We start from the raw sequence: 25,137 nt of genomic DNA on the forward strand, positions 1-25,137 counted from the left end.
CATATTTAATTACAAATAAAAAGTGTTACTTATCACCAGGGGCGGTTTTATTGATTTGGGGGCCCTAACAGTCCTAAAATGCACCCTCTGTACTTTTATTTGTTTTCTATTCATTTATACTGGTGTTTTTGCTCTCTCCTTTCCTACATTTTACACAGCAATCGTGTGTGTGCAGTGTATGTGTATATACCTTTCAAGTACTGTATATCATTTACTTTTTTGTCAGTCTGTTACTATGACAGCCAGAGTTAATCTTTAATATCAGTGTAATGTGAAGTTCCGTGTACTGATCCACTGGTGAGATACCGCCCCAAATATCATATCAGGCTTCATAAGAGTTGACATTGGAAGCAATCCAGCACATCTCATACATCATTAACTTGCACTGAATCGCAAGTCATGAACAGCTGAGACTGCAGGATTGAAGCAGGCAAACCAATGTGTACTTTGAAAATGAGCTCCGGTACAAAATTGAGAAGTATTAAAAGGACTATGGTGCAACCACAAAAAATATTTCCCATTTAAAGTAAACATAGTAATGCCTATGCAATAGTATGCCCATAGTTAAACTCATTTGTAGTAAAGATATTAAACATATATATATTTAAAAAAAAAAAGTCTTATTTTTGGTAAAAAAAAAAAATTAATAATAATAATAATTATTATAATATGTTTTAAACAATCATACATTTTAGAAACAAACACACACACACACACACACACACACACACACACACACACACACACAAACGAATACTCACCAGCCACTTTATTAGGTGCTCCTTATTAGTACAAGGTTGGACCTCCTTATCCTTTGTGGCATAGATTCAACAAAGTACTGGAAATATTCCCCAGAAATTTTTATCCATATTGACATGATAGCATCACACAGTTGCGGCACATTTGTCGGCTGCACATCCATGATGCGAATCTCCTGTTTCACCACATCCCAAATGTGCTCTGTTGGATTGAGATCCGATGATTTGGAGGCCATTTGAGTACAGTAAACTCGTTGTCATGTTCAAGAACCAGTCTTGAGATGATTCACGCTTTATGACATGATGCATTGTCCTGCTGAAAGTTGCCATCAGAAGATGGGTACACTGTGGTTGTAAAGGGATAGACATGGTCAGCAACAATACTCAGGTAGGCTGTGGCGATGCTCAATTAGTACTAATGGGCCCAAAGTGTGCCAAAAAAAATATCCCCCACACCATTACACCACCAGCAGCAGCCTGAACCTTTGCTACAAGGCAGGATGATCCATGCTTTCATGTTGTTGATGCCAAGTCTGACCCTACCATTCAAATGTTGCAGCTGAAATCGACTCATCAGAGCAGGCAACGTTTTTCTTTTTTTATTATTTTATTTTACAACGTAATTTTTTATTGTCCAGTTTTGGTGAGCCTGTGCAAATTGTGGCCACAGTTTCCTGTTCTTAGCTGACAGGAGTGGCACCCGGTGTGGTCTTCTGCTGCTGTAGCCCATCTGCCTCAAGGTTGGATGTGTTGTGCGTTCAGAGATGCTCTTCTGCATACCTTGGTTGTAATGAGTGTTTGAGTTACTGTTGTCTTTTAATCAGCTGGAACCAGTCTGGCCGTTTTCCTCTGACCCCTGGCATCAACAAGGCATTTGGTCTCTCAGAACTGCCGCTCACTGGATATTTTCTCTTTTTCAGGCCATTCTCTGTTAACCATTCAGACCACCCTGTGTGGCACAAACAACCATGCCACATTCAAAGTCACTTAAATCTCCTTTCTTCCCCATTCTGATGTTCGGTTTGAACTGCAGCAGACTGTCCTGACCATGTTTACATGCCTAAATGCATTGAGTTGCTGGATTGGCCGATTAGAAATTTGCATTAACGAGCAGTTGTGTGTGTGTGTGTGTAAATATATATATATAGTTGAAGTCAGAATTATTAGCCCCCTTTTTATAATTATAATTTTTTTTAAATATTTCCCAAATGATGTTTAACAGAGCAGGGAAATGTTCACAGCATGTCTGATAATACTTTTTCTTCTGGAGAAAGTCTTATTTGTTTTATTTCAGCTAGAATAAAAGCAGTTTTTATTTTTTTTAAAAAACATTTTAGGGACAAAATTATTAGCCCCTTTAAGGGATTTTTTTTATTTTTATTTCCGCTAGTCTACAGAACAAACCATCGTTATACAATGACTTGCCTAATTACCCTAACCTGCATAGTTAACCTAATTAACCTAGTAACGCCTTAAGTCACTTTAAGCTGTATAGAAAGATAAAATCAGTTATTAGAGATGAGTTATTAAAACTATTATGTTTAGAAATGTGTTGAAAAAAATCTTCTCTCCCTTAAACAGACATTGGGGGAAAAAATAAACATTTATTTATTTTTTAAAAAGAGTATATATTTAATAATAAAAAAATCATACATTTTAGAAATAAAAAAGTAAAGCAATAATTAAAAAGGTGAAAAACAAATAAACAAATAAATGTAAAATAAATAATTTGAACTCATTTTATTTTGATCAAATATTTGTTAATTGTAACTCATTGTGCTGCTCAAGTAAATATTTAACACATCACTACCTGTACAAACTGCTGAAGAAAATCATTGTTTCAGGCTAAACCTGCAATGAAATAGCATTGTAGGACATCTCCGTTTGTATTTTACCACCTTTGACCAAAAACAGGTGACTGGACGCACTTTACAATACATCATCATGTAGAGGGTGAAAGGTCAAAGGAGCGTCTAATCTAAATGGCCTTTCACTCACATTCAAACTGTGTTAAAGTTCAACGTACACCCTAAAGTAGCCCACAACCTGCAATAAACCAGTCCAACTGTATTCACACACACTTCTGCACATCATCAACACCATCTTTCTCAATGATAAAAACACCACTAGCAGACTTCATAGTACCAATATCTCCTTTTTTAATGAAAACGTACAGCAAAGTGGTTTTGTTTGCTTCATGTGTGAAATGCTACGACAATGACGTTTCTGACATTCACATCGAAAATTCTGCAGTAAACAAGTGCATAGGCGACTTCTCATCGAATACAGATAGAGTCTTTCAGCTTTTCAGATCTCCATCCACGCTAAAGTGCACTAAAAAGAGCAACTTGCACACGTTCAAACCGCCCAACGATGCTGCAATGAGCACTAAGGCCACTTAGTAGCTTAAAAGAATTCATGATGTAAGGTTTAGCTGATGAAAAAAGGCAATAATAATTCATTAACATGTAGTTCAGTCTTGTGGTGTTGGTTTGCGTGAGCCTATACGGACAAAATTTCATTTATTAAACAATTAAGTGCATTGACAAGACACGACAATACGCTGTTTTGGCGTACTTAACGGACGTCCTATAAATTGGACTGCTTAATTTACAAAATTATATACAATCAGAGAGAACGAAAGTAGTGTTAATAAATTCCTAAACACGATTTCATCCCAAAAATAAAGGTTACAGATGATTAAAAACAAACTCCTAGATTAGCTTGGCAAGCGACTCTTTAGGAAGTGAACGGTTAGGGCACCTAACTAGGGCCTCTGATAGTGCTGTCGCTCCTCTTTAAGAGCCGAACTCCACAGTTTCCGGTGTGATGGGTTTGAATTCGTAGTTTCCTCTGCCGTCCATATGGAGGTAGTACTGGAAAGAAGAAAGGACAGTTTGTGCTTATGTTTTCCTTTATATCCTATTTATCATTTAACTTTATGTAATGTGCAAGTAAGGAATTATTGACGATGATTATCAGACAGTTGGAGTTACAGCTACAGTTTAGATAACAAATCAGAATCTTTCAGTGAGAGCTCTGATAGGCTGTTCAGCTGTAATTCAGATAGCAAATCAGAACCAGCAGAATTGAGGCCGTCAGTGATAGAGAGCACTCTGATTGGCTGTTCAGCTACAATTCAGATAGCAGATCAGAACCAGCATCGTTGGAGTCGTTGGCAATAGAGAACGCTCTGATTGGCTGTTCAGCTAATGTTTAGATAGCAAATTAGAACTGGCGCCATTTAGGCTGTCGACAATAGGGAGCACTCTGATTGGCTGTTCAGCTACTAATTCAGATAGCAAATCAGAAACGGCGCCATTGGGGCATTTGGTGATAGGCAGAACTCTGATTGGCTGTTCAGCTATGGTTTACATGACAAATCAAAACTGGCGCAGTTGGGGCCATCAGTGATAGAATGTGGTCTGATTGGCTGTTCAGCTACAAATTAGGTAGCAAATCAGAACCAGCACCATTGGTGCCATCGACAATAGAGAACGATTTGATTGGCTGTTCAGTTACAGTTCAGATAGCAAATCAGAACCAGCACCATTGGGGCCATCGGCAATAGTGAGAGCTCTGATTGGCTGTTCAGCTGCAGTTCAGATAGCAAATCAGAACCAGCACCATTGGGGCCATCGGCAATAGTGAGAGCTCTGATTGGCTGTTCAGCTGCAGTTCAGATAGCAAATCAGAACCAGCACCATTGGGGCCATCGGCAATAGTGAGAGCTCTGATTGGCTGTTCAGCTGCAGTTCAGATAGCAAATCAGAACCAGCACTATTGGGGTAATTGGCAATAGTGAGAGCTCTGATTTGGCTGTTCAGTTACAGTTCAGATAGCAAATCAGAACCAGCACCGTTGGGGCCGTCGGCAATAGAGAGCAGTCTGAATGGCTGTTCAGCTAATGTTTAGACAGCAAATCAGAACCAGCGCCATTGGGGCCGTCGATGATATAGAGAGCGCTCTGATTGGCTGTTCAACCACAGTTCAGATAGCAAATCAGAACCAGCACTATTGGGGTAATTGGCAATAGTAAGAGCTCTGATTGGCTGTTCAGTTACAGTTCAGATAGCAAATCGTAACCAGCACCACTGGGGCCAATCGGCAATAGTGAGAGCTCTGATTGGCTGTTCAACCACAGTTCAGATAGCAAATCAGAACCAGCACTATTGGGGTAATTGGCAATAGTAAGAGCTCTGATTGGCTGTTCAGTTACAGTTCAGATAGCAAATCGTAACCAGCACCACTGGGGCCAATCGGCAATAGTGAGAGCTCTGATTGGCTGTTCAGTTACAGTTCAGATAGCAAATCAGAACCAGCGCCATTGGGGCTGTTGACAATAGAGCGCACTCTGATTGGCTGTTCAGCTACAGTTCAGATAGCTAATCTGAACAAGTGCCAATGCGGCCATTGGCGATAGAGATTGATCTGATTGGCTGTTCAGGTAGAGTTCAGATAAGAAACCTAAACCAGTGGCATTGGAGCCACTCTGACTGGCTGTTCATTTACAGTACCAAATCAGAATGAGAGGACAAAAGTGGAAGAGACGAAACAAAGCAAACAATGCTATGTAGAAGAGGAATATAAAAGGATTGTTTCCATAATGTAAACACTATGTGGCTAAACGTATTCACAAAATACAGCTTTAAAATAACTACCCTGTGACCAAATTCTGAAATATGACAAGACGTGATGAAGCACGTTGATCTCACCTCATGATGCTTCCACAGGGACTTTCTGTGAGAGACTGTGAACAGGGTGATGCCAACCTGCACATCAAGAAGAATCAAGCCCACATGCAGCAGTGCTTTACTAAAATATGATGGATAAATCTCTTAAGGACGGCAAAACATCATCATGCGCACCTTTCTGCAGTGACTGTAGATGTAATCCTCCACGTCTACGCTCACGGCACTGGTACATTCATCCAGGATGGCAAACTGGGGCTTATGGTAGAAGAGTCTGGCCATCTGTGAGAAAAAATCTACACTTAGAAATCTTAAATAACATTGAAATTTATTTTTCTTTTCTTTTTTAAAGTTTAAACCGTTTAACATTTTGTGAAATTTAAACATTAATATCTAAATTTGTATCCACCCTGTCTGTTTTTTGGGGTATTTGAAGTCAGTTAAATTGTATATTTGATAGAAGTTACTACATTTATCCAACAAGTAAACAAACTAACACGAAATTTAAAAATAGAAAATAAATAAAAATCAAATAAACCACACTAAAAACATTTCATGGCCAATTTCATCGCCATTTGCATATTCAATAAATAGTTATATTGAACCATTTATTCAAGAAAAAAAGAGAATTTCTCAAAAAAAATGAAGCAGCATAACAGTTTTCAACATGGATAACAATAAGAAATTTTCTTGAGCATCAAACTGGCATATTGGTATGATTGTTAATAGATTATGTGACACTTAAGACTAGAATGAAGAAGCCAAACACTCGCTTTGCCGTCAATTACAATTTTTACTTGAGGTTAGAAAGTGATAACACAATAAATTAATAAAAAATACTTCCTATTTTAAAAAAATTTATTTAATTTAACATTTAATTATTTAATACATTAATTTAATCAAATAATACACTTGACTTCTGTAACATCATGTAAAACAAGAGAATTACAAAAAAAATGAATTACGAAAAAAGAACCTCTAAAAAAGTCAATTTTCACTAAAAATATGAACCAGCACATCAGTTTTAACATGGATAACAATAAGAAATGTTTCTTTAGCATCAAATTGGCATATTAAAATGATTTTTCATAGATTATGTGACACTTAAGAATGGAATAATGATGCAGAAAATTCAGCTTTGCCATCAAATATGAGTTTTAATTGTGATTATGATGCTGATACTAGACCATATTTGTGTATTTTAATGCATTTAAGGTTAGAAAGTGTTAACTTTCATGTAAAAGTTTCCTGTAATTTTGGGTTACTTTAAGTGCAGTTCGGCAGTTTCACATTCATTCATGAACATTTCATTCATGCCCCCGTGACAAACTGGGGTATTAGTCGCAAATAAGGAGTAAGGACTGGTGAGAGGGTTATGGAATTTAATAACACACGCCGTTAAAAAAAAAACTTCTGCATTTTGCGATATTTGTGTGTGTGTGTGGTCCTTAACTGTCCTTAGCGTGTGTAGATCTTGTCAGAAAATATGGTGAAAAGTCCTAGATGACGGTGATAGTTTGATCGCGGTGTTTACAATTATCATAGTAGAACAGTTTCTCAAGCAGTTTGTGATGCATTTTAATAATTGGAGATGAGCCCCTGGTCTAATGCGCCACCTGGCTTGAGAAACGCGTTCTTAAAGACTTACTTTTAGTCATTATTGGGTAACGCACACATTCTGAATGCCTTCGGCAGAATTCATGAGCCATTTTAATCTATATTAATCTAGAAAAATTCCAAGAATACAGTGAAATTAATCTAGATTAAAAATGAATCTATGCCCACCTATAAAAATAATACACCTGCCTTCTTTAACATCATATAACAAGAGTATAAATCCTTCATTCATTCATTTTCCTTTGGCTTAGTCTCTGAATTATCAGAAGTCGCCACAGCAGAATGAACTGCCAACTATTACAGCATATGTTTTACACAGTGAATGCCCTTCCAGCCGCAACCCAGTATTGGAGACAGGAGAATTATGTAAAACAAATAGCGAGAACACAACCTCTTAATCCTTACTTTGTAAAAAAAAAAACATTGATTCAAGATTTTAATCGCAAAAGTGTAACAGTGTTGAATAAACTGTGGTGAAGTGTTGCAAAAACAGGATGTTAACTACACAACAAAAGCAGCTCTTATCAGTGTTGTGCCTCTGATTCTGTTCATCCCATGAGATCCCTCTACCCAGTTACTGAAAGTCAATTTACATTACTGTTTGTGGTTGGAAAAAGTCTTAATTTACCGCCATTCTCTGCTTCTCTCCTCCACTGAGCACATCCATCCAGTCCTGAACTGTATCCCATGAACCCTCTCTGTCCAAAATGTGTCCTAACTGGACATTATCCAGATACTCCTTTAGCACCTGACACAAAAAATAGATAGATGGATTAAAAAACTACAAACTAAAATAAAACCCCAACAGGTTAGAGATTTTAAAACAGTTTACAGCACCAGGTCAGAGATGCCTTTCTTCTTTTGACTCTCATGGGTGTCTGGATAGATCACTTGATCCCTCAGCGAACCGAGAGTCATGTAAGGCCTCTGGAAACAGACAAAAAGGGCAGTTATTTGGCTGTTGGGGACTATTCAGATGCTCTTCTGTGGGTTTTGTTTCACCTGAGGGACGTAGAAGAGCTTCCCTCTCTCTGGTTTCGTCAGATTCCCACCAAACAGTGGCCACAACTACAGAGAGACGAAAAACCAACATTTAAGCTTGCTAAAGGGAGGAATTTTCACAGGGCAGAATCATAATGTTAGTGTCATGGAAGCACTTACCTCTCCAAGAACGCGAAAAAGTGAACTTTTTCCGCATCCGTTCGGACCACACACCAAAACATTGGTTCCAGATTTCACCTATAAAATAAAGGTCATTTTAAAAGTTATAGAAATCAAAATTCATAATTAAAAGCTGGAATTATGAATAGAAATATATAAATACAATGCAGAATCTCTATAAATGGAAGAAATTAAAAATATATAATAAAATATAATATTGTAATAAAAGGAAAAATTGTGAGCCACAGTTGAAAGAATCACAATTAAAGCTGTGATTAACAAAAAGCTGCACACAAAATATAAGAAGTCATGCAACAAAGTTTCATGCTGCGACCCAATTCGAATACTAACCTCGAATACTAAGGTACCTGGATGGTTTACCATTTCCAGTAAACTTTTGAAGTGTACAACTGTCCATAATCTAACCCAGGGGTGGCCAACCCTGTTCCTGGAGAGCCACCTTCCTGCAGATTTCAGTTGCTACCCATATCAAACACACCTGAACCAATTAATTAGGACCTGAACACCACGTGATAATTACAGGCAGGTGTGTTTGATATGGGTTGCAACTGAAATCCCTTTTTTTATTTTTCTTTCTTGGTTTCTCTTTTTTGATTTGCATTGTTTTTTGTCACGGTTGATTGTCTTTTAAATTAAAAATAAGGATGTAAAACATGATTGTGATGTATATTATATGGCCACATTTTTGTTACATCTCAATAAAAAGAAAAGAAATTTAACAGAAATTCAGACAAGGAAGAGAGATATATAATAGTTACAGGGAAAATAGATTATATTATTATAAATGTATGTAATGTCTATGTAGATTTTGTTGGTCTTAAGAGAGATCGACATACACTCTCAGAAAAAAATGGTACAATGTTGTACCAAAGAAGGTACAAACCTTTGTCACTGTGGTAGTACCTTTTTATGAAACAGAATTGTACCTTAAGACAAAGAAACAAATGTGTACCATTGCAGTTTGTACCTTTAAGGACATGATTTGTACCATGGAAAACCAAAATGTACCTTTAGTCTTTAAAACCTGCAGGTACAATATTGTACCTTCATCAAAGGTACAAATCTGATCAGTGACAAGACACTTTGTACCGTAACAGAGTCAAATGTGTTCCTTCAAGAACTATTTAAAAGGCATTTTGCTTAATCCAAAATGGTTTAATTTTATTTATTCATTTTATTGTCGGCTTAGTCCCTTTATTAATTCGGGGATGCCACAGCGGAATGAACCTCCAACTTATCCAGCAAGTTTTTACACGGCGGATGCCCTTCCAGCCGCAACCCATCTCTGGGAAACATCCACACACACATTCACACACATACTCATACACTACGGACAATTTAGCCTACACAATTCACCAGTACATGCAAACTCCACACAGTAGCGCCAACTGAGCCGAGGCTCGAACCAGCAACCCAGCGACCTTCTGGCTGTGAGGCGACAGCACTACCTACTGCGCCACTGCTTCGTCCATAGGTAAATTTATTTTCAGTAAATATTTATTTTTCAGTAAATATGAAACATCAAATACATTTTTAAACAATGTTTTTTTTTAAGTTTCTAAATGTGTAAATGCACCTTTTCAATTTACAATAAAGAATAAAAATAATTATAAATAATAATAAAAAGATAATAATATTAATAATAATAATAATCAAAAGATCTATTTTTTGCTTAACATTTCACAACATTTTTCACAAAAATGTGACAGAAACACATTCTCTCATGTACAATATAAAACATTTTTTGCTCCAATGTTCACAGAATACCTTTGTAATCACTTAAACGTTAATTGATTTGACTTAATTTTAAAAAAGAAATAGAATTATTCAAAAGTATTTTAACAAGAGATGCACAATGCTTGATTAGTTTCACAATAGTAAAATTTATGCAAGAACACATGATATGCAGGACTTCTGCCAGCTCATGTGCGTAATGAAAAGCAAACGCCAAAAGGTGCGAAAACCAATAATGAAAATGTATTCATCAAAAAATGCTTACCAAATGTTTATTAAAAATGCCTTAAATGTTTAGTTTACAATACCTATAGTTTTGTACAGTTGTTTTGTATTATAGAACTTAATAATATGTTTATGAGTTTCTTCAAACATATGCTTTTAAATGATGATTCATGTTTCAATATGGAAATTATTCATAAATGGCTTTGCCTTTCCAGTCATATTTATTTTCATAGATATTGCAATAAAATAAGAGTTGTCCAACACTTTTGTACCATTCTTTTATGAGAGAAATTGTGTACCTTCATTTTAATTGTACCATAAAAGGTACAGAACAGTATCATAAGAGGACTTTTCTATACCACATAAGGTACAACCTTTACAAAGGTACAAAACTGTTTCTTAAGAAACATTTTGTACCACTGTGTACCTTTTTTTATGAGAGTGTAAAATACAAACCTGCAAAATTTGATCGATTGATCTGTCTGATCATGCGCCTTTTTCTTGTACTATAAACAGTTGAAGTCAGAATTATTAGTCCCCCTTTGAATTTTATTTTTGTTTTTACAATATTTCCCAAATGGTGTTTAACAGAGCAAAGAAATTTTCACAGTATGTCTGATAATGTTTTTTCTACTGGAGAAAGTCTTATTTGTTTTATTTCGGCTATAACAAAAGCAGTTTTAAATTTTTTAAAAGCCATTTTAAGGTTAAAATGATTAGCCCCTTTAAGGGATTTAGTTTTTTTCGATAGTCTACCATCACCAAACCACCACCCAAAAAATAAACAGATGCACTAATAATTCAGGGGGGCTAATAATTCTTACTTCAACTGTATTTTAGAGATAACAGAGGAAGAACACTGTGGAGACTAAATACAAGCATGCTAAACAATTTCAAACTCAAATTAAGGAGGACATAGAATTATTTCTTACAGAAAATGATAATGAAGAAGTCAACTCAGGATATATTATATTATGGGACACCTTAAAAGCAGTTATTAGGGGCAGAATTACATCCTTATGCGTCCAAGAAAAGAAACGAAACATAAAATCAAACATGATAAAAATCAAAGTTTAACACACCTCAAAACACAGATCTCTGATCAGAACATCTCCATTAGGAGTAGCCAGAGGTGTGTGATCGAACCTGAGGGGAAATCAAATGTTAAAATTAGTATAAATAGTTCACCAAACTGAAATACAGCGACAGAGAGAAGCCACTCTTACTTGATGATATTGTCTATGTTGATGATTCTTCCACTTCCAGGCACCAGTGTGAGCTTTTCTGAAGCATCTGATCACCAAAAATACAAACGAACTATTAAAAAGATCAACTACATAGCATTATTTTAGATTTTAGAAGTGTCAGAAGCTCACCTTTCTCTGACTGGGACACCATGGTGCGTTCGTATTTACCAGAGTTCAGCTCTTTCAGGACTCTCATGAGCTCAGTGATGCGAGCTGTGAAGCTGAAGCCAAAGACAAACTCATTTCACACCATCAAACTGTCTTATTTTAATGAAATGGCAAGCAACCAGACAAGTTAATAACACATGCTGGTGCACAATGATGAGAAGTGTGAACTTTTACCCTGATAGACGCGTCATTTCTCTGCCTGCAAGCACGATTCTGCCCAATGCCTGCGACATCCGCAACAACATACGGCCGCTCTGATAGTAGTCCTGTTAAAAACACATCGATATTTGATATCAAGCCCAGGGCTCACAAAATTTCTAAATCCCTGATAGGCTTTTGTGCAAGCGCACTTTAGTTTTTGGTTGAAATAAATGAATTTAAACATGTATTTATAGTGGCTCCATGATGCAAGATTATGCCACAACTCTCATGATTCCACACCAAGTCGCTGCATCATCAAACTACACCTTTGTTTGTTGTGAATACACTCCCTCTAGTGGTGAAAATGATACACTGTGCCTTAAATATTGAGTTTTGCTCAGGATTGTCACCTTACAGAATTCAATTGAGGGTCACTAACTAGTAATCAATGCAATGTTTTACCTCCAGCAGTTCAGCATGTGAGCTGTTCAGATGTCGAGAGTGAGACAAATTTAGGAAAGGACGACTAACGACTAGATACCCGACAACGGTAGCAAAATCTGAAAGAAGAGAGAACAATTTAATCCATTAAATCTTTTATATAATTAATCTTTAATAGTTAATAAAGGAAAATTTTATCTAGGCAAGATAAAGAAACTTGCTCTTACACTTGGCGATAATGCTGTCCACCATACCCATGGAGAAACGAAAGAAGATGAAATTGTGCAGATGATCCACCTGCAAACAAATTTGGTTCAGTTAATCTCATATCAACAGCAAGCAAAAAATAATAATAATTCTAGTATTGTACAGTAATCATGTGATTTCAGCGCTGTAGTATGGGTAATTTATTAACAATTATTTGTATTGTTCACTACTAATTTAATAATTAAGTGATGTTTTGATTTGTGTGTGTGTGTGTGTTTTTGAAAGTGAGTCACAAGCTTCATAACGTCAGCATTAAAACAACAATTAAAACATCATTATAGACATTACATATTTATTTATGCATGCTTTGATCTGTTTTTACATATTAACTTTTGAGTTCATACTATTTTTTCTGTTAAACGTATAAATTAATATTATTTTTTCATGCTGCTGTTTTAAATCACTTACAGACTACAAAAAAAACTTGTGTTTTTTTATACAAAATAATATAAATATTATCAGCAATATCCACTTTATTAGGTAAACTTTACTAGTCCCAGGTTGGACCCCCTTTTGACTTCAGAACTGCCTTAATCCTTCGCGGCATAGATGACACAATGCTCAATTGGTACTAATGGGCTCAAAGTGTGCCAAGAAAATATCCCCCACACCATTACACCACCACCAGCAGCCTAAACCGTTGATACAAGGCAGGAAAGATACATGCTTTCATGTGGTGATGACAAATTCTGACCCTACCATCCGAATGTTGCAGCAGAAATCAACTCATCAGACCAGACAATGTTTTTCCAATCTTCTATTGTCCAATTTTGGTGAGTCTTTGCGAATTGTAGCCTCAGTTTCCTGTTCTTAGCTGACAGGAGAGGCACTCGGCGTGGTCTTCAGCTGGTGTTGCCCATCTGCCTTAAGGATGGACGTGTTGTGTGTTTAGAGATGCTCTTCTGCATACCTCGGTTGTAACGAGTGCTTATTTGGGTTACTGTAGTTTTTTCTTGTTTAGTTCTTTCTATCAGCTGGAACCAGTCTGGCCATTCTCCTCTGACCTCAACAAGGCATTTGCGCCCCCAGAAGTGCCACTCACTGGATATTTTCTCTTTTTCTGACAATTCTCTGTAAACCCTAGAGATGGTTGTGCATGAAAATCCCAGTAGATCAGCAGTTTCTGAAATACATCAGCCTGTCTGGCACCAACAACCATGCCACGTTCAAAGTCACTTAAATCATCTTTCTTCTGATGCTCGATTTGAACTGCAGCAGATCATCTTGACCATGTCTACATACCTAAATGCATTAAGTTGCTACCATGTGATTGGCTGATTAGAAATTTGCGTTAACCAGAAGTTGAACAGGTGTACCTAATAAAGTGGCCGGTGAGTGTGTACTATCATGGTCTATCATCAAAAATATAATGGCCCAACACGAATAAGCTAAACTATTATTGCTCATTTTAAAGTGAAACATTAAAAGTTTTAACATTTTAAAGTTTTTTTTTAATTGACCAAAAAACACCTAAACGAGTAAGGACATTACTACTACTACTACTACTACTACTATTATTATTATTATTATTATTATTATTATTATTATTATTATTATCAACTGCCAATATAAACTTAAAAAAACGTCCCTGGAAATCAATTGTGAGGGGTAAAAAGAAGAATTTTAAAGAAAAACTTAATTGTTGACCCTGATTTACACATGTAATGTCAAATACTCACCAGTTTTTTGAAGGTTGAATGAATTGTCTGTTTCTCCCTGGTGTTTCCATTATAGAAGGCAATCTCTTCACTGAAAGAGAAAAAACAAATGTGAATTTAAATAAAAGTGGAAATAATAAACAATGTAAGGGAAAAAAAAACTGGTCACCCTTCATAATATGTTTCCATAAGTTAATGTTAATGTAATTATTAACATGAACAAACAATGAACAATACATTTATTACAGAATTTATTCATCTAAATTAATGCAAGTTAATTAAAATAAAGTCATTAATTGTTAGTTCATATGAACTCGCAGAGCATTAACTAATGTTAACAAGCACAAATTTGGATTTTTATAATCTATTAGTAAATTATTTATAAATGCAGTACAAGTATTGTTCATTCTTAGTTCATGTTGTTAGTAAATACACTCACTGGCCACATAATTAGGTACACCTGTCCAACTGCTCGTTAGCGCAAATTTCTAATCAGCCAGTCACATGGCAGCAACTCAATGCATTTAGGCATGTAGACATAGGCAAGACGATCTGCTGCAGTTTAATCTGAGCATAAGATTGGGAGAGAAAGGTGATTGAAGTGACTCTGAACATGACATGGTTGTTGGTGCCAGATGATCTGGTCTGAGTACTTCAGAAACTACTGGTTTCTTAACAATGACAATGAGTTCACTGTACTCAGATGGCCAGCAGTCCCCGGATCTCAATCAAATAGAGCACCTTTGGGATGTGTTGAAACGGGAGAATCTGCAGCAACTGCATGATGCTATCATGTCAATGTCAACCAAATTCTCTGAGGAATATTTTCAGTACCTTGGTAAATCTATGCCACGAAGGATTAGGGCAGTTCTAGCGGCAAAAGGGAATCAAACTCGGTACTAGTAAGGTGTACCTAATAAAGTGGCCAGTGAGTGTACAATAACTAACATTAACTAATGGAGCATTCATGTAAAGTGTGACCAAAATGAAACTGCTAGGAAGACACAAGGAGAAAAGGTGACCTGTTTGTGATGAGACGGGAGTTGACATATCTGTATTCTCCTTCATACTTCTGTTCTGTCACAGTCATCTTGCCGATCGGCCTGCGCAGGCGGGTCAGGAAGAGGCCGGAGATCAGCAGGTAGGCCATCATGGTCGCGGGACCCTGCGTAAAGGGACCATCACATCATAAAAATGTCCAATAGCATTTATACACTGAAGAATTTAATAGGGGTCTTCTTAAACTCACTTGAGCGCCAATTGCTGTTGTCAATTTGAATATGTACAAACCGATATCCAACAAGGGCTTGAAACGGGAAAAGAAAAAAAACAACATTAAAATGCAGATCATGAGAAAAAAAGTATAAGGACAACTCGTAAATATGTCATACTTTGCTGAGGTTGGAGTACAGATCAACAACGCTGTTACAGAACCTTTCAACATCCTGCGTCAGAAGCTGATCAGCATTAGCAATGCGGTTATCCAGGTTTCCCATTTTGTAGTACGTATATCCCCTGTGACGCAAACATTTGTTATATTATTAACATGCCTTTTTACACTTTTTTTAAATTTATTTAGTGAATCAGTCTAATTTCTTACACAGTCTATATAGTAGAGCCACTTTTGAGATTAGTTTTACTTATGTATTTTGTTTTATTTATTATATAAAACTCTTTTAGGAATATCGCTAATACAAAAGCATTTGATATAAATTTTAACAAATCAAATGTGTCACATTTTAATCGCATATTACTCAGTTAACATTTTTAATAATAATTAGGGATGCACCAATATTTACACCAAGATTTTTTGTGTTTTTTGGGGCCGATACAGACTAACAAATCATTTTTAACCAATTCTGAAACCGATATTTGTCAAATGCACACAGTACCAGCTTTTTTTTTCATTAATTGTCTTCATTAAACCAATATTTGTTGATTGCATACAGTACAAGCTTTTTTTTCATAAATTTTGATCATTAAACCAATACCGATATTTGTCAATTGCATACAGTACTAGCTTTTTTTCATTCATTTTATCCATTAAACCAATACCGATATTTGTTGATTGCATACAGTACTATTTTTTTCATTAATTTTGTCCATTAAACCAATAGCGATACCGATATTTGCTGACTGAATACACTACTAGCTTTTTTTAATAATTTTGTCCAGTAAACCAATACCAATATTTGTCGATTGCATTCAGTACTAGCTTTTTTTCAATACATATTGTTTTATTTATTCACTTCAAACAGAAACTTATACCACTTAAAAAATAATTTTTAAACACAAATACATTTCGTTATAATCAAAAAGGAGTGGGATGAAGTGCAAGCTTATTATTTTCCACTCTCCACTATAGTCTATAGTCGAGCCATTTTTAAGATTAGTATTAGTTATGTATTTTGTTTTCCATTTATTATATAAAACACTTTTAGAGATATCGCTAATAGAAAATTATACACATATTTTTAAATATAAAATCTTGTTAAATTTAGATGCACCTATTGTTCAGTTAGTATTTTTTATAATAATTAAATATGCACCAATAGGATTTTTTTTATTTAACCGATACTGATTTTAACAATCAATTTTTGGCCGATTAAGATACCGATACCAAAACCGATATTTGTCAATTGCATACAGTACTAGCTGTTTTTTCATTAAATTTGTTCATAAACCAATACCAATACTGATATTTGTTGATTGCGTACAGTAATAGCTTTTTTCTATATTTATTTTTGGTTTATTTATTTCGAACAGAACATCATCTACTTAAAATTATTTTTCAAACAAAAATACATTTCATCATGATCGAAATGAAGCGGGATGAAGTGCAAGCTTATTATTTTACCCACCTTATCATAGTCTATATAATGGAGTCATTTTTGAGATTAGTATTACTTATGTATTTTGTTTTATATTTATTATATAAAACACTTTTAAAAATATTGCCAATACAAAAATATTATATATATATTTTCAAATAAAATGTTAATAAAATTGTGTTGCACATATTGCATTAATATTTTTAATAATAATTAGGAATTACCTATAGAATTGTTTTAAATTATCGGATACTAAATCAATTAACAATCAATTCTGATACCGATACCAAACCCGATATTTGTCTGCATAATTCATACAGTACTAGCATTAAATTAGTTGTGTTAAACATTTACTGATCCATTTAACATTCAACTTTCCAACATCTTAAACAAATATTGTTATATGTTATCTTTGAGAAAATGAAAAATATGTCAGAATATTTCAGCTGGAACAATGTGTCAGCATTGGGCCTTACTTTAGGTATTCATCGTAGAGATGTTTGGTAAGCCTCACACGAAAGCACAATTTCAGTTCATTCAGGCCCAACTTCAGGAAGTTATTCACCAGGGCGATCTGAAAAATCGAGATGCAAACTCTTAAATGCATACCAATATATTCAAACAATTCTTGCATATTGCTCTCTTATTAATATTAAACAATGAATTTACTGTAATGATTCTATATCAAACAAATGTCAGCAGGAAGCACATATTAGTTTGGTTATGTAGGAACTGTCATATATTAATGGCTTTTGATTTAATGCATCATGCAAAAAAAGGCATAAGTGGAAATACAGTATCGCATAGCCAGATCTATAGTCTTAAGTCTCAAATATAATTTATGATTATAAAATCATAACAGTGTCACTTTAATTATTCCATTTGTCAATATAATACAGGTGAACTACAGAGCTTGTGCAAACATATCTATATGCCAGTTTTCTTGTACATTTGTTTAATATTTAGGAGGAAAGAGGACAATCATTTGTATATTAATCTACATGTATATTCATTAAATTTTTTTTGGTTGTTTTGTATGAACATCAAATTTTGATGTTTTTTGTATATTGACGTGAATTCGGGGACTTCATTATTATTAAACTTTATGAAGACTGTGAAACTTAGTAAAATGGAAATTCTGTTACTTTAAGTAATTATGTTTGCTTGTTTATTTTATCTGCTAAAAAAGGAATAATAAGAAGAACAAAAAAGACGCTCTGTTTGTTTTCTGGTGTCTTTTCTCTAAACTAAAAAAGAAAATCTTTTCTCAGGGAATTTTATTTAAATTATTGGTATGTCAAATTGAGCATTGATTTTTTTGGAAATTTTAAATATACGTGTGAATAATCTGACAATTTTTGTCTTGTCTGGTCAAGCATTGCCTTAACCCTTTGATGCACTAGCTATAAAATAGAGAAAAAATTTACTTGGACGGGACACTTTAGACCCATGTAGTGCATCATAGGGTTAATTTTTAAATTATAAATATCTCAGTTCCAAAAACACTAAGCAAAACGAACAGTATCTAGATGTTTATTAACAGTATATTTAACTTCCCAAATTTATCTAATCCGAGAATAATAAACAACTTTATTTTAAGCATGACACCATTAATAAGTCATTAGCTACAGTTCACTTTACGTCCACCAGTGTTGCTAGAAACTAATTTTCTTAATTTTAAAGAGAGCCCGATTAAAGGGATAGTTTAACCCAAAGTTTAAATTCTGACATCTTGCCTATTGCAGTTCTCTATGTGTGGGTATTAGTCAAAATGCCCTGAATAGATTGCAATTAGTACAAAATGCGGCTGACAGAAACTCGCAAATACATCATATATTCCTAGTTCTTTCCTCTCTGGGCTGGCTGCCTGTTACGTCACGGATTGACTTTAAACTATTAATTTTTGATCTGGCACCACCTTACTTATCAGACCTCCTACATGTATATAATCCTGGTTGGCCACTAAGGTCTTCTGATCAGTTTATTCTTTCGGTACCAAGATCCCAGTGTAAGCGAAGTAGGTATCGTGCTTTTGCTGTTATCGCTTCAAAACTCTGGAACAGGCTTCCACCCCACATCAGACATGCTCTACCCTATCTGTTTTTAAAAAGCATCTAAAACTACATCTTTGATCTTTAGCATTTGAGCCTTTTGAATGTTGAGGGGTTTGCCAAATGTTTTAATTGTTATGTATGTCATGTAGGTTTTATTTTATTTAGTATTGATTGTGTTCAGCACTTTGGGCAACATTGTGTTGTAAAAATGTGCTGTATAAATAAACTAACTAACAAAATTCTGACATCATTTACTCATGCTCCACTTGATTCAAAAGTCTGTCAACCTTCCTATTTTCCCCAGGATTCTCCCGTATTTTACAATTCTATTCTTCTATCATCCCATAAAGGCATTTTACCGTATTTTCAATCTTTCTATAAAGGGTAGCAATAATATATTACCGCCGAACCTCCAGGGGATGGGAAAACTCTGAAATAAATATAAAAACGGCACAATTCCCTTCCTTTTCCCTCCAGGTGCCATCGCCCCTTCTATGCAATCCTTAAAACAGTTATGTAGTGGTGCGTGACTGTCAGCTGACGTGCTCCATAGTGATAAATAGACACTGTTTTTCAAAGAGATTCTGTACATGCAATTTGAAGTGGAGTAAAAGTCTGGGTTTTGGCTATGTGTTTGAACAGACATATACACATAAATAATAATATCTAAAAATGTTGATCTTGGTGGGTTTTTTTCAAACACAACTTATTTTATCCTAAATGAGCATAAAAGTTAGAAAAGCAATCAAATGCTTTTATAATAATGTTAGATGTGTGCATTTTAAAGCGACACCTGTTATTTAATGTATTCAAATGAAATATCCACAAAAATGAGATTAAAAGATTAATAGATTTTTTTATAATAGCTATTAATTTTAATAGGCTAAACTCTTTGGTAATTTATTTGCTGCTAATGTGTACTCTTTATTTTTTTCTTTTGTGAATAATAATAATAATAGTAATAATAATAATAACCTATTACTGTTTATTCACATTAAAACAGCTCCAGATGAACAGATTTAGTAATTTGGAAAGTTTAAGAGGAACTTAAATGCGAGTACACGGTGAGAAAATTTTCATTTTTGTGTGAACTATCCCTTTAATTTTGTTCTTAGGAAGCATTTTAAATATTTAACAGAATAGTTCATATTTACAGAACTCCTCAGACTATTAACGACTGACTTTAATAAAAAGCAGACACTTACAATTGGCATGGCCGTCATAAAGTTGAATAAGTACTTCTTGAAACCTTTAGTGGATCGACCAATGATTGCACTGTGAACCATAACAACATGCACACAAACACATGCAAACGTGGTTAGAGTTAATACAGAAGCAAATAAACACACATCTTGCTGGCCTGTCCTTTATGTGCACGGAAATAAAAATGAATGCAAATAATCTCTGAGGAAGCAGGACACTTATAGTTACAATAACAAAACACAAATGTGGACTTAAAGGAATAGTTCACCCAGAAATTCAAATTTGCTCATATATTATTTTTTATTCACCCTAAAGATATTCCAAACCTTCATGAGTTTCTTTCTACTGATAAACACAAAAGAAGATATTTTGAAGAAAGGTAAAAACTTCCATAGTATGAAAAAGCAAATGAACAATGTTCACCGGTTTCCAGCATTCTTCAAAATATCTTCTTTTGTGTTCAACAGAATAAAACTCAAACAGGTTGGAATAGGTGAAAAGCAGGTAAATGATTTCATCTTTGGGGGAACTGTCCCTTTAAACTGCAGACCGGTTTGAGATCTGTGAGATGAGCATGTAGGAAACCACAACGGACAGGTTCAGTGATGTAAATTACAGGACACCACATCTGCAACAGTACATTAGTTTTCACAGCACATGAAGATACAGCTAATTACCCCAGGAATGACAGTCAGGTAGGAATAAAAGTGCCTCTTGAATAGTTTGATATCTCTGCTAATGATTCCACTGTCAAAGATTTAAAAATACAATCAAGTCACATTAAATCAATATTTGACTGGGCACTTGGTGTCTTTTAAAGGAACACTCCACATTTTTGTGAAAATAGGCTCATTTACAAGTCATATAGGCTTAAACAGTTGAGCTTTTGCATTTTTGAATCTATCCAGACAATATCCAGGTTTGGCGAGAACATTTTTTTAGCTTAGCTTAGCATAGATCATTGAATCAGATTAGACCATTAGCAGCTCACACAAAAAATAAAAATAGAAAAAGAGTTCATCTTTGAAGTGAAGCGAAACGCTAAAAGTTGAGTTTTAGCATTTTTGAATCCGTTCAGACAATATCCAGGTCTGGTGGGAACACTTTTTAGCTTAGCTTAGCATAGATCATTGAATCAGATTAGACCATTAGCAGCTCACTCAAAAAATAAAATTAGAAAAAGAGTGAAGCTTTAAAGTGAAACAAGACGCTAAAAGTTGAATTTTAGCATGTTTGAATCCATTTAGTTTATCTCCGGATCTGGCAAAAGCAATTTTAACTTAGCTAAGCATAGATAATTAAATTAGATTAGACCATTAGTATCTAAAATAAAAATAGAAAAAGAGTGACGCTTTGAAGTGAAGCTAGATGCTTAAAGTTAAGTTTCAGCATTTTTTTAGTCCGTTCAGCTGATCTCCGAATCTGACGGGAGCACTGTTAGCTTAGCTTAGCATAGATAATTAAATCAGATTAGACCATTAGCATCTAACTCATAAAAATAGAAAAAGAGTTCATCTATGAAGTGAAGCGAGACGCTAAAAGTTGAGTTTGATCAGGTCTTGTGGGAGCACTTTTAGCTTAGCCAAGCATAGATCACTGAATTGCATTAGACCATTAGCATCTTGCCTAATTCGATTCAATGATCTATGCTAAGCTAGGCTAAAGGTGCTCCTGCCAGACTCGGAGATCAGCTGAATGGATTCAAAAATGCTAAAACTCAACTGTTTAACTCTAGGTGACAGTAAAATTAACCCATTTCCAAAAAAATCAGAGTGTTCCTTTAAAAGTTTAATATTTCACATCACTAACAAACTTAATGTCTTAATCCTTGATGTACCTTTCAATCATTGTGCCGTTCTGAATCATCCAGACATCACAATACGTCCGAGTCACAAGCATCACTGCGATCAGGAGCAGATACCATGTCTGTTGCACACAAAATAAATGTTTTAGAATGACTTTGTAATGGCAATACCATTACAACAAAGCCATACAACCTTCTCACCTCTTTGCTGAAGAATTTCGGAACCATAATCTTGAGGATCCGTGAGATCCGGATGAAAAATAACTTGTCCACAGCGGCCCTTTCTTTCTTGCCATCTTTCTGTTGGTGTTGAGACACAAGAAGTGATGAAAGTCAAAGAAAAAGGAGGGAAATGGTTGCACACATCTAGATTTTTAAATAAAACATCAAGATTGCAGCTTTTTAATAGCAATAAGCAATAAAAATATTAAAAGAGACAAGAGTACAGAAAACTATTTCCATTTAAGGACATCAAGCATATTAAACTTAACTGTTGAATCACAGATTTTAAGTCAATTTTCTTTGAAGCAAGAAATATAAAATTATTATTATATTTACAGTACAAATTATTAAACAATATATTAAGAAAGGTTGTCCAAATTTGGTGTCTTGTTAATACATTTACAATAGAAAATACATTTATACATACATACATACATACATACATACATACATACATACATACATACATACATACATACATCACGTCATATGAAACATTTAAGTAGAAATATGTATACATATGTATACATGTTAACAAATGTATTAATTTAGATTGAGTGGGATGATTCTGTAAGGAAATTGAATGATGCATAAAATGTAATTAACAAATATATATATATATATATATATATATATATATATATATATATATATATATATATATATATATATATATATATAATGCATCATTCAATTCCCTGCATAATCATCCCACTCAATCTAAATTAATACATTTGTTAACTTATTAACACTTTAGAGACCAAAGCACAATAATTGCTTAATAGCATGCATGTTATTGAGATATTGGCTGCTTATTACTACTTCTAAAGTACATATTCTGCATGATCTCATTCTACAAATAGTTATTCTTAAATGCTGATTTTTATAATATGCTAACATTGTTCTTGTGGACATATCTTCAATAAAGCATGGTTTATTGCATCATTATGGTTTATTGTTGTAGAGTTGTAATCAGTTCATTCAAAGATAAATGAACGTCTCTTACCTCACTGTTCAATTCATTTGCAGACCCCTTCTTCCTATAATGATAAAACAACAGACAAAATAGTTTGAATACACTGTAAAAAATCCTGGTGGAGCTGAATAAAATTAACCTTTTGAGTCCATTGAACTTATATTATTTTAAACTGACTTAAAATAGCTTGAGTAACCTATAAAATTAAGTTAAAACATGATTGACTTAGTTTAATAAGGTACAATGACCTAAAAACATAGTCCCGCTGTCAGGACTAAATGGTCATATAACATTATTATAGTGAAGTAGTGGAAATCATAACCAAACAGCGGTTGAGAAACTAATATGAAGTATGTTAGAAACACAAAACATTTCATATTTTGCACAATAAACATTTCCACACAAAAAAATTAAGCTTGAAGCACGGAAATAAAGGACAGTTCAAAGTCCATATTTGATCAATTTAGACTTTTTTCAATCCCTAAAAAGCTAGCTTAAAACGGTGGCAACTATTGTCCAACCAATGCTAATGTTACTGTCCTTTATGAAAGAGTCCATTGTTGGACAGTGAGATTGCAAAGTTCAATAAACCCCTTGAATTTTAACATTGTTTTCACTATAAAGCTCACAATGCAGGAAGCATCTCAAAATCTAGTAAGCCGCCTTCATAGACAGCACTTATAGATCATAGCAGTTCAATAGGTTTTGACACACTGAAATGAACACCAGAATTTGCTTCAGTTGAACTGGGGTCACTCTGACACTGAACACCAGTCTTGAAATGGACACTTTACAGTACGTCTGATGTTTTTGCATACCTGTTTAGTGCTGCGGCTCTTCGTCTCTGCTTTAGGATGTATAAAACGAGTAGGACACCGCCAGCCACCGCGGAGTTCTTCGCTGTCAAGTACTTGCTGACGGCCGCCATGTTTCCTACTGACGGCCCGGAGAACAGCGGCGGTGTGTGTGTGTGTACGCACAGCGCACACAATCCCAGAAAAGAGAGACAGAATGGAAGAATCCGTCCCTCTACCGGCTACCGTACTCGTGACATCATCATCGCACCATCATCATGGACCCGCTCTGTTTATTAACCCTTTAGAAAACGGCCCATACGAATACACACTTTAAAGGGGTAGTTCACCCAAAAAATACTGACATTCAAACCTGTTTAACTTTTTTTCTCCTGTTGAACATAAAATAAGATAATTTGAAAAATGTTGGAGACCTGCGACCACTTCCAATTGTTTTTTTCCTAAATGGAAGGTTTTCAGCTTTCTTCAAAATACTGTATCTTCTATGTTCATTCATTCATTCATTTTCTTTTCGGCTTAGTCCCTTTATAAATCTGGGGTCGCCACAGTGGAATGAACCGCCAACTTATCCAGCATATGTTCTACGCAGCGGATACCCTTCCAGCTGCAACCCATTACTAGGAAACATCCACGCTCATTTACACACATGCACTATGGACAATTTAGCTTACTCAATACCACATCTCTTTGGACTTGTGGGGGAAACCAGAGCACCCGGGGAAACCCACGCGAACACTGGGAGAACACGCAAACTACACTATATGCCAGCTGACACAGCCGGCTCGAACCAGCGACCTTCTTGCTGTGTGGTGACCACGCTACCCACTGCGCCACCGTGTCGCTATTATCTATGCAAAAATTAATTATAGAATAAATGACATCATCTTTTAAAGTAGGGGTGCCCAAACTTTTCAGAAGTGCACATGCGCTACCGAACACATAGGTTCAAGTGCGTAGGTGTGGCTGACATTGCATCATACTCAATCAATGCGCATGCGAGGCTGAGCTTGCATCGGTCTGCATTGTGTCTGCAGCCAGACTCTGTTGAAACTTTTTCATATAAAGGGCCAAAAGCCAAATATCACTGAGAGCCCAAAGGTAAA

At 35.1% G+C, this 25,137-nt stretch overlaps 1 protein-coding gene and 2 long non-coding RNA genes across 5 annotated transcripts in view; 2 read left to right on the forward strand and 1 right to left on the reverse strand.

The window, feature by feature from the left end:
- LOC147838080 (uncharacterized) overlaps positions 1-25,137 on the forward strand; it is a 982,747-nt gene that overhangs the window by 220,515 nt on the left and 737,095 nt on the right. The gene's annotated exons all lie outside the window — the stretch shown is intronic.
- LOC147831116 (uncharacterized) lies at positions 2,896-5,247 on the forward strand. Its single transcript, XR_015525228.1, has 3 exons — positions 2,896-4,210; positions 4,288-4,722; positions 4,877-5,247. It is a non-coding gene; the product is annotated as an uncharacterized LOC147831116 (long non-coding RNA).
- abcd3a (ATP binding cassette subfamily D member 3a) lies at positions 2,898-24,319 on the reverse strand. Of its 3 annotated transcripts, none has more exon segments than NM_213482.1 (23): positions 2,898-3,634; positions 5,474-5,530; positions 5,627-5,731; positions 7,695-7,814; positions 7,904-7,993; positions 8,069-8,134; positions 8,228-8,305; positions 11,290-11,353; positions 11,434-11,500; positions 11,584-11,675; positions 11,797-11,888; positions 12,226-12,323; positions 12,432-12,501; positions 14,151-14,220; positions 15,152-15,294; positions 15,379-15,435; positions 15,521-15,644; positions 17,437-17,534; positions 20,220-20,289; positions 22,055-22,143; positions 22,223-22,321; positions 23,250-23,283; positions 24,038-24,319. In NM_213482.1, coding segments are annotated over 23 exon segments (1,971 nt in total). In that variant the 5' UTR covers positions 24,148-24,319; the 3' UTR covers positions 2,898-3,556.

This window comes from Danio rerio, chromosome 24 (assembly GCF_052040795.2).
Source record: "Danio rerio strain M-AB ecotype USA chromosome 24, GRCz13ab, whole genome shotgun sequence".
In the NCBI taxonomy this organism is placed as follows: Eukaryota; Metazoa; Chordata; class Actinopteri; order Cypriniformes; family Danionidae; genus Danio; species Danio rerio.

Excerpts from the sequence above, each read along its gene's own strand:
- abcd3a (XM_087308401.1), bottom strand. The coding sequence starts at position 24,147 with ATGGCGGCCGTCAGCAAGTACTTGACAGCGAAGAACTCCGCGGTGGCT. Across the intron at positions 11,676-11,796 it reads GAAATGACGCGTCTATCAGG|CTTCACAGCTCGCATCACTG; the intron begins GTAAAAGTTCAC and ends CTTTGGCTTCAG. Across the intron at positions 11,354-11,433 it reads AACATAGACAATATCATCAA|GTTCGATCACACACCTCTGG; the intron begins GTAAGAGTGGCT and ends ATTTCCCCTCAG.